At 42.1% G+C, this 19,755-nt stretch overlaps 1 protein-coding gene across 1 annotated transcript in view; it reads right to left on the bottom strand.

Moving 5' to 3' along the window:
- Positions 1-13,101, bottom strand: part of SLC30A8 (solute carrier family 30 member 8) — a 71,901-nt gene extending 58,800 nt beyond the window's left edge. Inside the window, exon 1 of the mRNA XM_077493244.1 lies at positions 12,754-13,101. Coding sequence (XP_077349370.1) covers positions 12,754-12,824 — 71 coding nt within the window. The 5' untranslated portion in view covers positions 12,825-13,101. The remainder of the gene's footprint in view (positions 1-12,753) is intronic.
- Positions 13,102-19,755: the final 6,654 nt, after the last annotated feature.

The raw sequence follows: 19,755 nt of genomic DNA, 5'->3' as shown, positions 1-19,755 counted from the left end.
TTCAAATTGCTTCATTACATAGTGGGTTATATAGGCACCTCTGGTGATTGGACACTGGTTAACCCCCAATTAAGGAGAATTCCTCCCCTATATAACCCATCCCGTATGGGAGGCACCTCAGTTTTGTAGCAAAGCAATAAGAAACCACGCGGGAAGCCTGTGTCCCATGATGTACTCTCAAGAAAAGGATTTTACAGGTAAGCTGTACATAAAAATCCTATTTTCTTGACCATACATCACGGGACACAGGAGCTTCATTACATAGTGGGATGTCCCAAAGCAATGCTCAGTTTGAGGGGAGGGTGAAGGATTACATCTTGATTCAAATGGAATCCTGAAACTACCTTAGGTAGAAAGGACCTATTAGGACGCATTACTACCCGGTCCTTATGAATAATTAGATAAGGTTCCTTGCTGGAGAGAGCTGCTAGTTCTGACACTCTTCTAGCCGAGGATATGGCTACCAAGAAAACCAATTTTTTAGTCAAAAGAACTAACGAAGCCAGATGCAAAGGTTCAAATGGTTGCCCTTGCAATGCAGAGAGAACCAAATTCAGATCCCATGGGCATACCGGAGGTTTGACTGGCGGCCTTAACCGCATAGTCCCCTGGATGAAAGCCCGCACAAGGGAATGTGATGCAAGTGACTTCTGGAAAAACACTGGCAAGGCCGAAATCTGTACCTTGATAGTGCTTACAGCCAAATTCATTTCTAGGCCTGATTGGAGGAAAGCCAAGATCATGCTAATGACATACTTTCTAGGATGCCATCTCCTGGGTTCACACCAGGAAACATATGCCTTCCAGATCTTGTAGTAAATAAGCCTGGAGGCCGGCTTTCTGGCATTGACCAGAGTAGCAAGGACTGGCTCCGAAAGTCCTTGATCCCTCAGAATGTGGGTCTCAGCAGCCAAACCGTTAAACTCAGACTGTGTAAAGCAGGATGGTAAATTGGACCCTGTGAGAGCAGATCTGGCCGGAGAGGGAGGAGCCACGGCCTGCCTACTGCCAACTTCATGATCTCTGCGTACCAAGGACGCCTGGGCCAAGCCGGGGTTACCAAAAGAACCAACTTTGTTTCCCTCTTGACTCTTCCCAGGAACCGTGACAGAAGCGGGAATGGTAGGAAGGCATAAATTAGATTGTACTGATCCCAGGGAACTGTCAGAGCATCTGACCCCTGAGCAAGTACATCTCTTGTCCTTGACACAAATTTGTCCAGTTTCCTGTTGAATCTGGACGCAAACAGATCTACGTCCGGAGTGCCCCACTTGTGACATATGTTCCGAAATATGTCGGGGTGTAGAGCCCATTCTCCTGGGCATAACTGTTGGCGGCTTAGAAAGTTTGATTGCCAATTTTCCACTCCTGGAATGAAGACTGCAGAAAGGCATGGAACATGCCCTTCGGCCCAGGCAAGAATGCGATTCACCTCTTTTTGTGCAACCAGACTCCTGGTGACACCCTGGTGATTGATATAGGCCACAGCTGTGGCATTGTCGGACTGAACTCGAACAGGGAGACCCCATAGTCTGTAAGACCAGTTTATGAGAGCTATATAAACTGCCCGGATTTCTAAGGGCCGGTTCACACTGCGGGCGATGCGAGGCGACACCGACTTGCCTCGCCGCGACCTGCCGCGACCTCAGCGGCGATTTGCAAATGACTTCTGTATAGAAGTCAATGCAAGTCGCCCCGAGGTCGCCCAGAAGTAGTACAGGAACCTTTTTTCTGAGTCGGAGCGACTCGAGTCGCTCCTCTCAGAACGGTTCCATTGTACAGAACGGGGGCGACTTGTCAGATTGCGGCGAGGCAAGTCGTGTCGCCTCGCATCGCCCGCAGTGTGAACCGGCCCTAAAACATTTATGGGCAATAGCTTCTCGATCGCAGATCATTTCACCTGTGAGAACGTCTCCTCCAACACTGCTCCCCAGCCTGTCAGGCTGGCATCTGTAGTTATAATCTTCCATGGAAGAGGAAGAAAAGTTTTGCCTTTCAGCAGATTCTTGGTCTGTAACCACCAAACGAGACTCTTGCATGTCCCTGGGGATAGACACATAGGAAGGTCCAAGGCCTGGGGCTTCCTCTTCCAAGCCGCAAGCATGCATCTTTCCAAAGGCCTTGAGTGGAACTGGGCAAATGGAACGACCTCGAAGGAGGCAACCATTTTCCCTAACAGTCTCATACACAACCGAATGGGGAAAGATCTTCTGCCCAGAATTAGGCGCACCAGATCCCCTATAGCCATGGCTTTTGCTTTTAGCCTTGGTAGAAACACCCTGCCCTGAGCGGTGTCGATGACTATGCCCAGATACCCCAACCTGGTAGCAGGCTGTAGGGACGACTTTTCGAGATTTATAATCCAACCTAGGCGTTCCAGGTGTTCTAACGTTCTGGTAACACTGTGGTTCAAGAGCGCTACTGTTTTATCTATGAGAAGTAAATCGTCTAAATAAGCCATCACAGTTATACCCTGAGCTCTTAGGTTTGCCAAGAGAGGGTCTAGAATCTTTGTAAAGACTTGAGGAGCCGTAGCCGTGATGTATGATCAAGAAAGTTTAATTTTGGTCTCATCTGACCAGGGCAACTTCTTCCACATTTTTGCTGTGTCCCCCACATGGCTTCTCGCAAACTGTAAATGAGACTTCTTATGGATTTCTTTCATCAATTGCTTTGTTCTTGCCACTCTTCCATCAATGCCAGATTTGTGGAGAGCACGACTAATAGTTGTCCTGTGGACAGATTCTCCCACCTGACCTGTGGATCTCGGCAGCTCCTCCAGAGTTACCATGGGCCTCTTGGCTGCTTCTCTGATTAATACTCTCCTTGCCCGGCCTGTCAGTTTAGGTGGACGGCCATGTCTTGGTAGGTTCGCAGTTGTGCCATACTTTTTCCATTTTCAGATGATTGATTGAACAGTGCTCCATGAGATGTTCAAAGTTTGGGATATTTTGTTATACCCTAACCCTGCTTTAAACATCTCCATAACTTTATCCCTGACCTGTCAGGTGTGTTCCTTGGCCATCTCTAACAAACCATCAGTGCCACTTATCAGGGTCTATTAGTGCCACCCATCAGTGCCTCCTGATCAGTGCGCATCAGTGCTGCCTCATCAGTGCCACCTATCAGTGCCTCCTATCAGTGCCACCTATCAGTGCCCATCAGTGAAGCCTATCAGTGCCCATCAGTGCCACCTCATCAGTGCCCATCAGTAAAGGAGAAAAAAATACCTGTTTGCAAAAAATTTATAACAAAATATGAAAAACATTTTTATTTTTTTTCAATTTTTTCTTGTTTGATAAGCAAAAATAAAAATGACAGTGATAATTAAATACCACCAAAAGAAAGCTCTATTTGTGTAAAAAAGTGCTAAAAATTTATTTTGGGTACAGTTTATGACTGCAAAATTGTCATTCAAACAGTGACAGCTCTGAAAGCTGGAAATTGGCCGGGGCATGAAGGGGGTATAAGTGCCCAGTAAGCAAGTGGTTAAAGGATTTATTTTTTCCAATGTTGATCTCTAAGCCACATGAAAATACTTCCTCTGCGTTGTATGGTATTTATGTTACTTTTTTCTTTTTTTGTGCATTGGTACACATTCCAGTGCCCAGCACCCCATGCCTTTTTGTCAATAGTCTGCCTATTAGCCCAAAAAAATGGCTAAAATTGACTATCGGGATTAACCCCCCTAATATATTTCAATAGGATTCACTGCTGGATTTGGGTTTCTCAAAATTCAAACAGGATTTGCTGAACCCCTGGCTAATTGAGCCTGGGGAGATTTGCTTATTCCTAACCAGGTCCCATGTCTCACCATAGAGAGGGGTGGGTCTTTCTTTGAGTGCCCATGTTGCTACCTGGTGATGTTAGAACTTTCTATTGGCTGTCCATTGGCTTGGTCTTGGCAGTGTCCTCAAGACTCCAGCAGAAACATGATGATGTAAGTGGAGACAACAAGACCAGTCAGCGGCAGACCCAGCTTACAGCACTCAATACCCAGCCCCCTGTAACAGAGGAGGTGCCGCAGAAGGTCATCTGATGCCAGATTCAGGTGAGTTTAAAAGAGCTTTAAGAAAAATGGTGAATGGGTGGTAGGGCAATGAGTTGTTTTTTATTTTTGTCCAGAGACGGGCTTTAAATGAAACTAGGCATGATTTCATAAGATAAAGCAAAGCAAACAGAACCCACATTAACTTCAATGAACCAATCATGCATATTGAAATTTGAAAAAAAGAGCTTCTGTCTCACATGAATGGATGTTTTAATTGAGCACAGCTTCAATTCACACATAAATAAATCAGGTCTGTAGACTAGTTCAAGCTGAACGGCAGGCAGCTATAAAAGACACACATTAATGTAGCTCTATAATCATTACTGCACCATAAATGTATTTTTTAAGCTGCATGAAACCTTCAGTGCAATTGAGGTTTTACCTTTAGCTCTTGGTAACTAACTGTTCAACAGATATTTTTCCCTTCAATCTCCCACCAAAAAACATATTTGCATTTTGAAAAATCTCTAGGCTGTGTTCCCTGTCTGCTGCGCTTCATCCAAACTTCTGGTTGGGGAGCATGCACTTTGCAATTGTTATATGATGGTTTAGAACTACATATCCCATCATTCCTTGCCCACGTTGCGCCCTATGCACAATAAGGATCCCGGACCCACTGTACATCTGAGCCCTTAGCACAGCTCCTGAGCACATACAGAATGAGAAAAGGCAGTTAGAATCAGAAAACGCATGTCAGGGTGGCAAGGGAGACCCTACAGGGCAACAGAGCCACCATACTAGGCAGAGTTAGGTGGCCATACATGGATCCAAATTCAGCAGGTTATGAAATCTCCTGAACCAGATACATTTTAATCCATGTATGGGCAGGCTGGTTGTACACATTGATGTACACTCCAAAGACAATACCAGTGTATGGCACCGTTAAAATATGGATAGATGTGGCTGCCCCTTTATAAATGTAAATCAACATCTCTAAATATGTAAATAATAATTTCAAGGATGGCTCTCACATGTATACAACATAAACTAGTGAATAGCATGAATACAAAACTTAAATTGACTATGCAATGATAAATATGATAAAGAATTGGATAAAGTCCAATAATTGCTTCAGTGATTGGATTCTCTTAATCTTCACCGCTAGTGCTCAAATGGCGGATGTACAATCACCAGAGGTGTTTGACCCCTTGTTAGGTGGGCTGGACTGTGGTCATTGGAAGTAGAAAAGGTCCCAACGTCAGTGAGGGAAAAATTATGTTACATTGTTTATTTGAGTGCGGGTAATTGTGCCCCATCATTGGTGTCAGCAGGAGGAATAGTGCTCCATCACTGATGTCGGTGAAAGGAATAGTGCCTCCATCATTGGTGTCAGTGGGAGGAATAATGCTCCATCTTTGGTGTCAGTGGGAGGAATAATGCTCCATCATTGGTGTCAGTGGGAGGAATAATGCTCCATCATTGGTGTCAGTGGGAGGAATAATGCCCCATCATTGAAGTCAGTGGGCCGCATCATTGGTGCGGTTGTGAGAAATTGTGCCTCTTGATTGGTGTCAGTGGAGGAAATTATGCCCTACTCTTGGTATCAGTGGATGAAATAGTGCCCTGAGGGTTGGATAAAAGCAACCAAAGTGCTGCATCTGGCCCCCGGGACACAGTTTGGAGACATCCTTCGTGAGGACTGGTGAGCAAGTTATTGTGAAAGGCCAGAAAGCTAACACTTATTAAATTAATACATTTATACATAAGTATGTGTAATTATGTATAAAGAGAGGGCTGGTTTTGTTGTTGTAGTTTACAGAAATTATCAGAAAAAATATATGTGAAAAATTGTAAATCTGGTTTACTGGATTTTTTTAGTAGATGCTTGCAATTATTTGTGAATGCTTGGTATCTAATGTATTGGGCTTGCCTTTTCTGCTTTTTCAATTTTCTTCTTTTGCGTAAACAAGAAAAGTAAAACCCCATTTCTCCAAAAAACATCATAGTGTCTTAACAGAAATTTGAGTGAATATCTACAAAGCAGCCTCACTGTGCCCATCTAAGCAGCACCACTGTGCCCATCTAAGCAGCCTCAATGTGCCCATCTAAGTAGCCTCCCTTTGCCCATCTGCAGCCTCACTGTGCCAACAATGCAGCCTCATCTGTGCTCATCTGCAGCCTCACCAGTGCCTTGATTACACACAGCAGGTATCTTCCACTGTGTCATGGAGCTGAGGTCTGAACTCTGAACTTTTCGCCGACTGTCCACTCACTGTAACAAACATGTAGACTCCAGGCAGGTAGTGCCTACTACTAGCTGCTACATGTGATCCGCCATATTTTACATCACTGCTACAAACTCTACACCAATTTTATTTGGTGAAATAAAATAATTGAATGTTGCAGATAAAGGATAAGTTCTCCTTTGTACAAAAAATAATAGATGCATATTTTTTTGCAGGTAAAAAAAATGTGCATTTATTATTTTTTGCAGTAGGAGCCTGTAAAGAATTGCAACAGCGATCAGCAGATCTCTGATGCCACGCAGGTCTCCTGCACACTGTCAGTGTATCTGCTTATCTGTACGTGTAAGCCAATACTCCCTGACAGGAAGACTCAATGAACTACCACAGCACTCCACAGCAACATGATAGTTCATTGAGAACTACAAGCTGACAGCCACTAAGGATGTTGGGACCTGTAGTTCATTCATACACAAAGCTCTGCATATAAATGACGAGGCCGTGTGGGCGGAGCCCCACGTGGCTGCGCTGCTTTCAAAAAGTGACAGCTAGTACGAGAACTTCTCGAACTGCCACAGGGAGAACGGACAGCAGGCAGCGGCTGCAGCACTGGGAGTATGTTACATGTTCTACCCTAAAATCTGATGGAACATGTAAGATGTTCTCAAAGGTGAACTTATCCTCGGGCAGGCGAATCATGCCTATCCTTAGAACAACCACTTGGGGGACCTCTGCCAATCAGACCACCGATGACTTTTTTTGTGACTCCTCTTATCAATGGCCTACTACTGCTCGTTCTGAAGTAGTCACCTCCTTCCTGTTGTATTGCAGCCCTACTACACAGCCCTACTACACAGCAGGGATGGATGAACCACAAAAATGTCATTACTTTACCAATATTTTGTCAGGTAAAGAAGCTGCTTCATATATTTGTTTTTAGCTATTTGACCTAAAATCCAATTATGATCTAAGTGAAATCAACACCGTCTGCTCAGAGCAGAGTGCAGGACTGAGGCAGAAGGTGGAGCAAGACTTACGATTGTACCTTCTTACCATACAAGAGAGCAATGTTCTACAACATGCCATTACTAGAGAGCATTACTTAGAACTCACAAAAACTCCCTTTGTTATCCTAGCTCGGGGCCCACAGAAATGCATACACCAAGAGCACATACTGTGGATTTATTATTTGTTGAATATCATTTGCAGCAAATACCCAGAGGTCACAATTCGGACAATTTATTTTTTAAACAGCCTATTTCCAATCTTTAAAGGTACACATAAGGGGTAAATGTAGTATCTTCCAAGATGTTGCAAGATGGATTGAGTAATAGGACGGACAGCTACTGTATATTATTTACAGGTATTGGATTATAACCTGTGCTGATCCGAAATAAAATTCCTATGCAATTCTGTAACATGCATGATGCTGCAACACACAGCAATACATCATACACATGTTAGTGCGTTGCAGTGCAATTGTTTATATAGGTAATGTATCTGCATTGAAACCAAAGAATGGTTATGGAAGGCGCAGACTGTATGTTACATAGTTACATAGTTAGTCTAGTTGAAAAAAAGACACAAGTCCATCTAGTTAAACCAAAAAAAAAAAATATCATACAATCCCATATACCCAATCCTATACCCACAATATGTGGTGTGTTGTGTTACAAAAAAAAACTGTAACATCAGTGCATGTCCAATTTTCTCTCCATAGTGGTGTGTTAACACAATACAAGTTAACATGTGACAAAATGCACTTCACCACACCACAACAAATTGGAAAGGTGTGACTGGAGGTCATGAAATAAACAAATGGGCATCTCAAAAATGCAGTCCGACCACTAATGGGGACAGCCCTGTAACTGTATGGAACTAAAATAAGTTAATAAACCTTGTAAAAGAGCCGTAATGTGGGTTCCACAAGATTACAAAATTGAAATACTGCCTGGCACCCAGGGAACATCCATGACATCTCCTGCTAGGTGCCCCAGGTGCCAGGGCTGCTGACCCCCATTGTGCCAGTTAATATTGCCTCTGTGCTGCGCTGCCCGTGCACCACACTACTAGCTGCTATATTTGTTGTGGGTAACATTGCTCAGCCGGTCATAGTGGTATATGCATTTACCTGGACAGTGACTTGCAATAACCAATCAACCATAAGTTCTTGTGGGATAATTTACAGAGATCATGTTGACGCCAACACCATCTGTGGCTTCTGCCCCCAGCACTGCCCACAGCCATTGATACCTCCATCAACAGGAGAAGGATTCCTGCCCTTCTCTCTTGACTTAAGCCCCATACACAGGATCAGAAACTCTGCCAGCAAAAGTCGGATGTCAGCTTTTGGTCAGAAATTCCGACCGTGTGTATGCTCCACCTGACTTTTGCTGGCAGAATTCCTCCCGTCAGATTACATACAGTTAGAATCTCCTGTTTACTTGACTGCCTCTGCAATTGGAAGTCCTGTCTCCTGGGCCACCATTGAACCACTGTTCTGTCTATCATAGGAGATTCTCACTGTATGTAATCTGTCAGCGCTCACCCTGCCCCTCTCCCTGTCCCCTCTAGGCTGCAGATGGGCATCGATCAGGTTGCACTGATGGAAATGTTGAGGCTGCTGCATTGAATGCAATGATGAGGCTGCTGCATTGATGGCAGTGGTGAGGCTGCTGCATTGATGGCACTTGTGAGGCTGCCTATAGGCATTGATCAGGCTGCATTGATGGCAATGGTGAGGCTGCAGATGGGCACTGACCCTAATTTTGCTTCAAAGTTCCTTATTTAAAATTTAAGATTTTTTCCAGAAACGTCCCTCTTAAAATGAACGTGCGTGTTATACACCTGTGCGTGTATAAATACGGTAATAAAAATTGTATTAAAAAAATATATATATATGAAAATGAAAAAAAAGAAGCGAACGAGTAGTAAATAAGAAAAAAAATGGGGACACCCAGGCCAGGAACCTTCTCCTACGTCAGTGTTTCTCAACTCCAGTCCTCAAGGCACCCCAACAGGCCATGTTTTTAGGATTGCCGTTATTTTGCACGGGTGATTTAATCAGTTTCACTGCCTTAGTAATTCATTACCACCGTTTCATCTGTGGGAAATCCTGAAAACATGACCTGTTGGGGCGCCTTGAGGACTGGAGTTGAGAAACACTGTCCTACGTTAGATGAGAAGGTTAATTGCAGCGTAGTTAATTTTTTACAGCTTCTGACAACACAATGCCTACAGGGCAGGCCAGAAGCTTCAGCTAGTTGTCTAGCCTGAACAGTCAATATTTCATAGAATCCTAACTTCTGAAAGTGACCCCATTAGCCCTGGACCCAATGTAGTCAGCAATTATGTGGTTTGGGAGTTGCCTGTGAGCGCTGCCTGCGGTGGGCCTGAGTCCTGTGCTTTAAAAACCCCTTTCAGGGATCAGAGAATTGAAGGCATGTTGCTCATCAGAGGAGATCCTATTGTCAGGTTCATATGCAGCACCTACTCAAACTGATGCATTTTGGGCTCCCTCTGGGCTCCAATGGCAGTAGATTGGACAGTTTACCCTTTTATCAGGGTTCTATTAGAATGAGCACACAATAGTGATCTTTGATATCCCAAATCCAGAAGCCCTTGCATAGGCATTTCAGGTTAAAAGACCTCATCTGCCATAGACTGCCTTCAGCAAAGGACCCCGAGTCTAAAGCGGAAGACAAGTCAAAACGAATTTTAAATATACTACCACCCCCATTCTTATCCTATTCTATCTACCCTTTAGAAGGAAAGATGCCTATACTTACCAATTCTGAAGTTGCTCCGGTCACATGATTGGGTCGCAGCACCAACTTCAGTGGTAGATGAAGGACAGTGGACAACAAATGTCCCACAGTAAACCTTTGGGTGACATCATCGCACAGGCAATGACACTTTATTAAAATCTGTCTCTGTACACAAAAAGAAGGCTGGTCTTATTCCGCTCCGCTTTCATAAGCTACAAACTGTTGGTATTATATTTTGAATTTGGCGCAGCTGTTGCGCCAAATGTAGAAGTGGAGCAAATGAGAACTATCTGAATTTGGCACACGAGTCACTGACAGAACCAAAACTGCAGATGCAGTTTTTTGCTTTAATCGCAAGATATTAACAAGAGCAATTAACGCCAAAAAATTGTCAGAGCAGCTTTATTGAATCCCCTCCAATATCTCTTATTTCCCCCACTCTCCACAGATAATATTGGTGCACAATCATGACATAAACATATCTAGCCATCCTAAAGGTCCGTACACAGGGTCAGAAAAATGTACAAAGAATACCGCTTTTTCAAAGTGATAATACAATAATCTACGGTAATCATTAGTACAGAGCTTTCATCCCAAATTATCCAAAGGGACAAACACAAACATTTTTCTAATATGATACCAGAGCATATGATTTTCGTTTAATCAGTACAGTTTTTGTCCAAAAATATAATACAAATGCAATACAACACATTGGGGGTTATTTACTAAAGGAAAATCCACTTTGCACTGCAAGTGCACTTGGAAGTAAAGTCGCTGTAGATCCGAGGGGGACATGCAAGGAAAATAAAAAACAGCATTTTAGCTTGCACATGATTGGATGATAAAATCAGCAGAACTTCCACTTATTGCAGATCTACCCCTTAGATTTAGAGCGACTGCACTTCCAAGTGCACTCTCAGTGCAATTTAAAGTGCACTTACAGTGATAGGTAGATTTGCCTTTTGTAAATAACCCCCATTATATCACTTCCAATTTATATTCTGTCATATGAGAATTTACATACTTTAGTAACCTCTTAATTTTCAATATGGAAACTAGCATGCATAAAAAAAAAAAAAAAAAAAAACAGATGATCGCTCTTTCGATAATTTTTTAAACCAAACATAATGAAAATCTATATGCTTGAAAATTGTAGTAAGAAATATTTTTTGTTCTACATTGCCCGCTGCGTTTTCCCTTTTTTTTTTTGTACATTTTCTACTATTTAAGTTATTTTCTACAATCATTTTTAGTTATGCATGTAGCTAACTTTAAAATTAACATTAATAATTCATTTATTTAGTCTGCAATATATAAACTAAAAAAAAACAAAAAAAAAACAAAACACTTCCTGGCTAACAAATCCAATGTACTATCTGCACCTAAGCAGATGTTAATATCTTACTTTGCAGCAAGCTTTGCTATGAATGTATTTAAAATCAACCAAAAGTGCCAAATATACAACACAACATCAGTTGTAGCTGAAAAAAAAGCATTTGTAAAACCAAAATAAAATCAATCTTATGCTGGTCATACATTATACAATTTTCTTCTATAGATTTCCTTTAGATTTACCAAAGCCATATAATATGAGGTCAAATCTAAACGCTTTCAATTTGTGTGCAATCAGGCAGGCCCTTGTACTACACAGTTGAAGGTAAATCTAAAGGAAATTGAATAAGAAAATTGTATGGTGTATGGCCAGCTTTACTTTCTTTCTTTCTTTCTTTCTTTCATCATGATAGATAGATAGATAGAACAAATGGCTACAAACTAACAACTATGTATAACTATATATAAATTATATATAAATATATATTTATAACGATGTATAAATAAATAAATATATATATATATATATATATATATATATATATATATATAGAACAAGTGTTTAAGGTGAAGTACACATGAACCAGATTTAGCAGTGCTGAGCAATCAGACCCTTCCTCAGGTCATATATAGAAAGAAAAATCAGATGGGATTGCTGCACTTAAAAATGTATTCAAAAATTTCAAATTACATTCAATGTCAAATACATAACGGTTATGGGCTATACAGATAACGCCCTTCTTCAGAGTAACACACATACTATAAATATGATCTTTACAAGCGTATTGCTACACTTCTATCTCAAATAGGATCAATCAATTAATCAATCATTCAATACCAATCAGGATAATTAACAAATAAGAAAAACATGTAGGCATTTTTGATTGATGATAGCGCCTGATGACTCGTGATACCATACATGCCTACATGTGTTTTTTTTTTTTGTATTTGTTAATTATCCTGATTGGTATTGAATGATTGAGTAATTGATTGAGCCTATATGATATAGAAGTGTATAAATAGCCTTGTAAAGATCATCATTATTGTATGTGTCTGGCTCTGAAGAAGGGGCGTTATCTGTATAGCTTGAAACCGTCATGCATTTGACACTGAATGGAATTTGAAATTTTCAAAAAAAAATTTAAGTGCAGCAATCCCATATGGTTTATATATATATATATATATATATATTGTGTGTAATTTAAAACTATACAGCTAAAAATATATATACTAGAGAGAGGGTAATAGAAAGCAAAAATGATGAACAATTTAGTAAATATCTGAAAACGATTGACTATACCCGCAACTACAAAACATTAGTTTTTAGAACTTTTTTTTTTTTTTTTTTTCATAAATACAAAATATAAAAAACACAAACAATTAAGAAAAATATCAGAAATAGTAAGTACGGTTTTGTTACCTGTGGCTAGTCAGCGAGTACATTTTGGTGGCTTTGTCGCTCACCAGGCAGGTTTTCTCCAAACCATTCATCTTTATTGTGAAATCGGTGAATCTTGGCTCCGGTATTATTCAGGCTAAAAATGCCAAATTGATGAAATGCACCATGTTTAGTAAATGTGTTCCTTGCTCTTGTGCACTTCTTCTCAAACCATAGAGAGGAGTGTAAGTAAGATCAGACCTGCCTACTACATACATTCTTCTCATACACAAGGAGCAGGTTTTTTTTTTTCAGATTCCGTTCAGAACAATAATGATGGGATGTGAGGATCAGGCTCAGAGCCCGGGAAGGGAGCACAATTAGAGCAGGCTTTGTTTGACCAGTGCAGTAGATTATTAGAAGTTCTTCTGCCTCATCGCACACAAAAAAAACCCCTTAGCTATGGAAAAATTAGCTTAATCTTAGGTCAATTTGTTAGATAATGTGTAACATGACTTAGTAGAGATGGATTAGAACACCTGTCAGTTTTTCTTGCTGTCTGCTCCCCCCCGTTAAGTTCATTTTGTCTTGTTTACCTATATAATTGAAAGTAAAGAAAATCAAAAAGTTTGGGTTGTCCCCAGAAAAGTAATAGAGGGTTAATCTTCCAATGGTGACACTAGCTCTGGTGACCTGGAAGTCCACAAGAGATCCACTTGCCACCCAGGCCAATTCTGACATTTCTCTCCTAAATTTAAAAATCATAATTTTTTTTTCCTTGAAATTTACATAGAACCCCCCAAATACATGCTTTTTTTTTTAGCATAGTCCCTAGAGAATAGAACGGCGGTTGTTGCAACTTTTTATCTACCAAGGTATTTGCGCAGCGATTTTTCAAACGCGTTTTTTTAGGAAAAAAAACAGTTTTCTGCCCATTTTTTTTGCATAATGTGAAAGATGAAGTTATGCCGAGTAAATAGGTGCCTAACATGTTAAGTTTCCAAACTGCACACGCTCGTGGAATGGTGCCAAACTTCAGTACTTAAAAATCACCATAGGCGACGCTTAAAATTCTAGAGATCTAGGGCTAGAATTATTGCTTTTGTAGACGTTATAACTTTTGCACAAACAAATCAATATACGCTTATTGCTATTTTTTGTACCAAAAATATGTAGCAGAATACATATTGGCCTAAACTGATGAAGAAATTAGTTTTTTTACTTTTTTTTAATATTTATTTTAGTAAAATAAAAAATATTGTTGTTTTTTTTTCAAAATTTTCGCTCTTTTTTTGTTTATAGCCCAAAAAAAACACTGCAGAGGTGCTCAAATACCACCAAAAGAAAGCTCTATTTGTGGGAAAAATTGACATAAATTGTGTTTGGGTACAGTGCCGCACGTCCGCGCAATTGTCAATTAAAGTGACACATTGTCATATTGCAGAAAATGGCCTGGTCATTAAGGAGGTAAATCATTCTGGGGCTGAAGTACTGAAGCATCATTAAAATCAATGCTCTTTTATAAACAATCTTTGGTACATGTCCCCTGGGGCAGTAGCCCAGCCCCTATACCCTTTTTATGACCAATAACTTGCATTTAAAGCCTTCACGTCAGATTGATCTTTCAAGTTTGGGTCACATAGATGGGGTTCGTGGTTCGGGTCCAAACTTTTGCGATGTTTGAGAGTTTTGGTGTGAACCGGGGAGTGTTCAGCCCATCTCCAGTGGTCTGTGCCTGATGTCTATTCGTCTGCATTATCCAGTTACTAAGTAAGGCAGCCCATAGACCAGCGAGTAGAAAGAAAAAAAAAACAGACTCGATTCCACTGAGCTAATGTATTGTGACAGTTAAGAGACTTCTCCACTGTAATTCCCTGTACACACGGTCGGACTTTCCGACGGAAAATGTGCGATCGGAGCGTATTGTCGGAAATTCCGATCGTGTGTGGGCTCCATCAGACTTTTTCCATCGGATCCAACGGATTTTGTTGTTGGAATGTCCGACCGTGTGTACAGGGCATAAGAATACTTTGATCAGCATTGAAGACTTTAACTTTCAGCTCTAATCAAGTGGAGAAAATACAACAGGGCAGTTGTACAGAAGTCGATCTGAAGTAATAGCCAGGATGTTTCCTTCCGCAAAGGTTTACTCAGAAGCATAGGCGTACACACAGCGTGTGCCCAGGTATAACCTAATCACCCTGTGTGTCGCAGATTCCCCCTGTTTAACCACTTAACGACCGCCGCATGCCATTGTACGTCATCACAATGGCATGTACAGGCACAAGCACGTACATGTACGTGCTTGCCTTCCAGCAGGTGGGGGGTCCGATCGCTGGATGCGGCGGTCCGGTTCGCTTCAGGAGCGATCCGGGATGAGGGGATGGCCGTTGGTTTCTAGCCATCCCCTCTCGATAGCTCCTGGCGAATGAGAAGCTTACTCCCACTGTGTATTGTTTACACAGGCAGGGAGGAAGTGATGTCATTCTCCTCGGGGCGGGCTTATTGACCGGACTACGAGGAGAGGAGACAGTAAGTCTGCACCAAACACTACACTGACACTAACTAACACACAGGCACACAAACCCCCCGATCACCCCCCGATCACCCCCCCGATCACCCCCCGATGTCCCCCCACCCCCCACCCCCGTCACAGTGACACTGATAGCAGTGATCATTTATTTACTGATCACTGCATTCAGTGTCAGTTGTAAAAGTAAAAAGTGTCAGGGCAGTTAGTGTTAGGTCCAGGGTAGCCCCCTACCACCCCCCAATAAAGATTTAACCCCCTGATTGCCCTTAGAGTTAACCCTTTCACCCCCTTTTGCCAGTGTTACCAAGCGATCATTTTTCTGATCGCTGCATTAGTGTCGCTAGTGTCGCTAGTGTCGCTAGGTAGCTAGTTATTTTTTTAGGTTCACCGCCAGGTTTTTATAGCGCTAGGTACCCCGATATACTACCCAATAATGGTTTTAACCCCCTGATTGCCCCTAGTTAACCCTTTCACCAGCGATCACAGTATAAGTGTCACTGGTGACGCTGGTTAGCCAGTTAGTTATTTAGGTTCCCCGTCAGGTTTTTATATAGCGCCAGGGACCCCATATAATACCTAATAAAAATTTGAACCTCCTGACTGCCCCTAGTTAACCCTTTCACCAGTGATCACCGTATAAGTGTTAAAGGTGACTCTGGTTAGTTAGTTTGCTTTTTATAGCATCAGGGCACCCACCATTTATTACCCAATAAAGGTTTAACCCCCCTGATCACCCGGCGGGTGATATTAATTAGGTTTTAGGGTCAGGGTCTGCATCGCCCCAGGCAGCGCTAGGTTAGTGCCAGTACCGCTAACACACACGCGCAAAGCATACACCTCCCGTAGTGGTATAGAATCTGAACAGATCAATATCTGATCTGATCAGATCTATACTAGCGTCCCCAGCAGTTTAGGGTTCCAAAAAACGCATTGTTAGCGGGATCAGCCCAGCTACCTGCTAGCACCTGCGTTTTGCCCGTCTGCCCAGCCCACCCAAGTGCAGTATCGATCGATCACTGTCACTTACAAAACACTAAACACATAACTGCAGCGATCGCAGAGTCAGGCCTGATCCCTGCGATTGCTAACAGTTTTTTTTGGTAGCGTTTTATATTTAAATCCGGAAGGCAGTGCTTGGTTTTCAGGGTCCAGTATGTGGCTAGGCTCCCAAAAAGTCCCCCACATGTGGTATCCCCGTACTCGGGAGAAGCAGCAGAATTTATTTTGGGGTGTAATTTGACTTATGCCCATAGCATGTGTGAGCAATATATCATTTAGTGACAACTTTGTGCAAAAAAAAAAAAAAAATTGTAATATTCCTGCAACTTGTGGCAAAATATTAAATATTTCATGGACTCAACATGCCTCTCAGTAAATAGCTTGGGGTGTCTACTATCCAAAATGGGGTCATTTGGGGGGGGTTTGTGTTATTTTGGCATTTTATGGCCTTCGATAGGTAGTGAGGAGTGAAATCAAAAATTTGCACCCTTAGAAATCCTGAAGGCAGTGATTGGTTTTCGGGGTGCCGTACGCGGCTAGACTCCCAAAAAGTCCCACACATGTGGTATCCTCGTACTCAGGAGAAGCAGCAGAATATATTTTGGGGTGCAATTCCACATATAACTATGGCATGTGTGAGCAATATATCATTTAGTGACAACTTTTTGTAAACTTTTTTTTTTTTTTTGTCATTATTCAATCACTTGGGACAAAAAAAAAATATTCAATGGGCTCAACATGCCTCTCAGAAATTTCCTTGGGGTGTCTACTTTCCAAAATGGGGTCATTTGGGGGGGTTTGTACTGCCCTGCCATTTTAGCACCTCAAGAAATGAGATAGGCAGTCATAAATTAAAAGCTGTGTAAATTCCAGAAAATGTACTCTAGTTTGTAGACGCTATAACTTTTGCGCAAACCAAAAAATATACGCTTATTGACATTTTTTTTACTAAAGACATGTGGCTGAATACATTTTGCCCTAATTGTATGACTAAAATTGAGTTTATTCGATTTTTCTTATAACAAAAAGTAGAAAATATATTTTTTTCTCAAAATTGTCGGTGTTTTTCCATTTATATCGCAAAAAATAAAAATCGCAGAGGCAATCAAATACCACCAAAAGAAAGCTCTATTTGTGGGAAGAAAAGGACGCAAATTTCGTTTGGGTACAACATTGCATGACCGCGCAATTACCAGTTAAAGCAGTGCAGTGCAAAATTGTAAAAAGACCTTTGGTCCTTAGGCTGTTAATTGGTCCGGGGCTGAAGTGGTTAAAGTGGGAGTCCGCCGGGACTCCACGTTTTTGTTTTTTTTTAAAAGCCAGCAGCTACAAATACTGCAGCTGCTGACTTTTAAAATAGTGACACTTACCTGTCCAGCGTGCCCGCGATGTCGGCACCCGAAGCCGATCTCTAGATCGTCTCTCGGGTCCTGCCGCCGCCATCTTGGGTATGGGAATCAGGAAATGGAGCCTTTCGGCTTCATTTCCCGGTTCCCTACTGCGCATGCGCGAGTCACGCTGCGCAATAAGGACGGTCTGCTGGGAAACACACAGATCCCAGAGGCAGCGGGGCACTTGCAGAAAGGGGCGGGCACTTGCGGAAAGGGGCGTAATCTCCGCCCCTTTCCGCAGAGAGCTATCCCGGAAGTGGGTGCAGATACCTGTACTGTACAGGTATCTGCACCCCCCTCCCCCCTGAAAGGTGCCAATTGTGGCGCCGGAGGGGGGGAGGGTTCCGATGAGCGAAAGGTCCACTTTAGGGTGGACCTCCACTTTAAATCCTTGATATTTTAGCAAAGGCTCCTAACGATGGCTTCTAAAAAAAATTAGTAAAATAATGTTTAAAAAAAATTGTAAAAAATAATAAAATAATAAAAATAAAGACTACTGACACCATCCACTGCCCTACTGACACATTTTACTGCCCTACTGATGCTGTCCGCTGCTCTACTGACACCCTCAATATATATACACATGCATATGTTTGAGCTTTAAGGTCCACACCCTAATGCAGTAGGCTGTGCACACCTATGCTGAGAAGAAGTGGTCTTGTGCATTATCTATGCAGGACACAGCAACAGGTTTGCTTTCAAAGCTGGTCCCCCAGTAGTGCATTCTCACTTTTGCTTTGCTGCTCGCCTCTCTGTTCAGCCGTAATGGATCAATGAAATTAGCAGGTACTTCCAGGCTGGAGGAGCAGGTAACTCACTCAACATGATGGTGTAGGTGCTTGGTGATTGGTTCAGCGTTATTACATAGGGACAGGGGGACAGGCAGCCATGTGTACATACAAGTGGCAGAACTACCAGGTTCACAAAGGTTGCATTTGTGACAGAGCACTAGCATTCCACCGCCATGAGGTTGCCCCGATTGCCCCAAGATGTCAGAAAGGAAGCCCACTGCAGGACATGTGAAAAGGTTCATACTGCTGACACTGCAAAGTTGTGCTACTTGCTTGCAACTTGCTTGTGATTTCCTTGCAGCTTGCTTGCGACTTTTGTGATTTAACATTGCAGTCTCACACTTAAATCATTAGTCCCAGAAAAGTAGTGCAGAAACCTTTTCTTTTGTCGCTGCCACTTGATTAACCAGTTCCTGAACGGCGCACGATGTATGTTGGCAGAATGGCACGGGCAGACAAACTGGCGCACACGCGTGCCGGTCGAGACCCCTGTGAGTGCAGTCGCGGGGATACCCGCGATCGTCCCATGGGGAGGCTGAACGGGGAGACACTGTGATTGGAGCAGAGATCAGTGTTCACTAGCACATAGCCCAGCCCCCCACAGTTAGTAACACGCCCCTAGGACACACTTAACCCCTACACTGCCACCCCCCGGTTAACCCCTTCACTGCCAGTGTCATTTACACAGGAATCGGTGCATTTGTATAGCACCGATTGCTGTATAAATGACAATGGTCCCAAAAATGTGTCAAAAATGTCCGATGTGTTCCCATAATGTCGCAGTCACAATAAAAATCGTTGATCTCCGCCATTACTAGTAAAAAAAAAAAATGCAACAATATGCAGAAGAATACGTATCGGCCTAAACTGAGGGAAAAAAAAAATGTGTTTTTTTATATATTTTTGGGGGATATTTATTATAGCAAAAAGTAAAACATAATTTTTTCAAAATTATAGCTCTATTTTTGTTTATAGCACAAAAAATAAAAACGGCAGGGGTGATCAAATACCACCAAAAGAAAGCTCTATTTGTGGGAAAAAAAGGACATCAATTTTGTTTGGGAGCACGACCGCGCAATTGTGTTAATTATTATGCATGGTGTAGCTTCTTTAGTAACTTGTTTTACCTTGTTTTTATCATGTCTGCTGACCAATTATGTATAGTTGTACTTTAAATGCTTAAAGAGGAAGTAAACCCTTCCAAACAACTTGGACCTATAGGTAAGCCTAGATTAAGGCTTACCTGTAGGTCCAAGCAATATCTCCTAAACCTATATGGTTTAGGAGATATTTGCCCGAAAATGGGCACCGCTGTCTACGGCGCAAGAAT

Source organism: Lithobates pipiens, unplaced genomic scaffold, assembly GCF_037356315.1.
Source record: "Lithobates pipiens isolate NorthernLeopardFrog02 unplaced genomic scaffold, aLitPip1_a1.2 Scaffold_19, whole genome shotgun sequence".
Lineage (NCBI taxonomy): Eukaryota > Metazoa > Chordata > Amphibia > Anura > Ranidae > Lithobates > Lithobates pipiens.
This window is presented reverse-complemented; position numbering and strand designations above follow the sequence as displayed.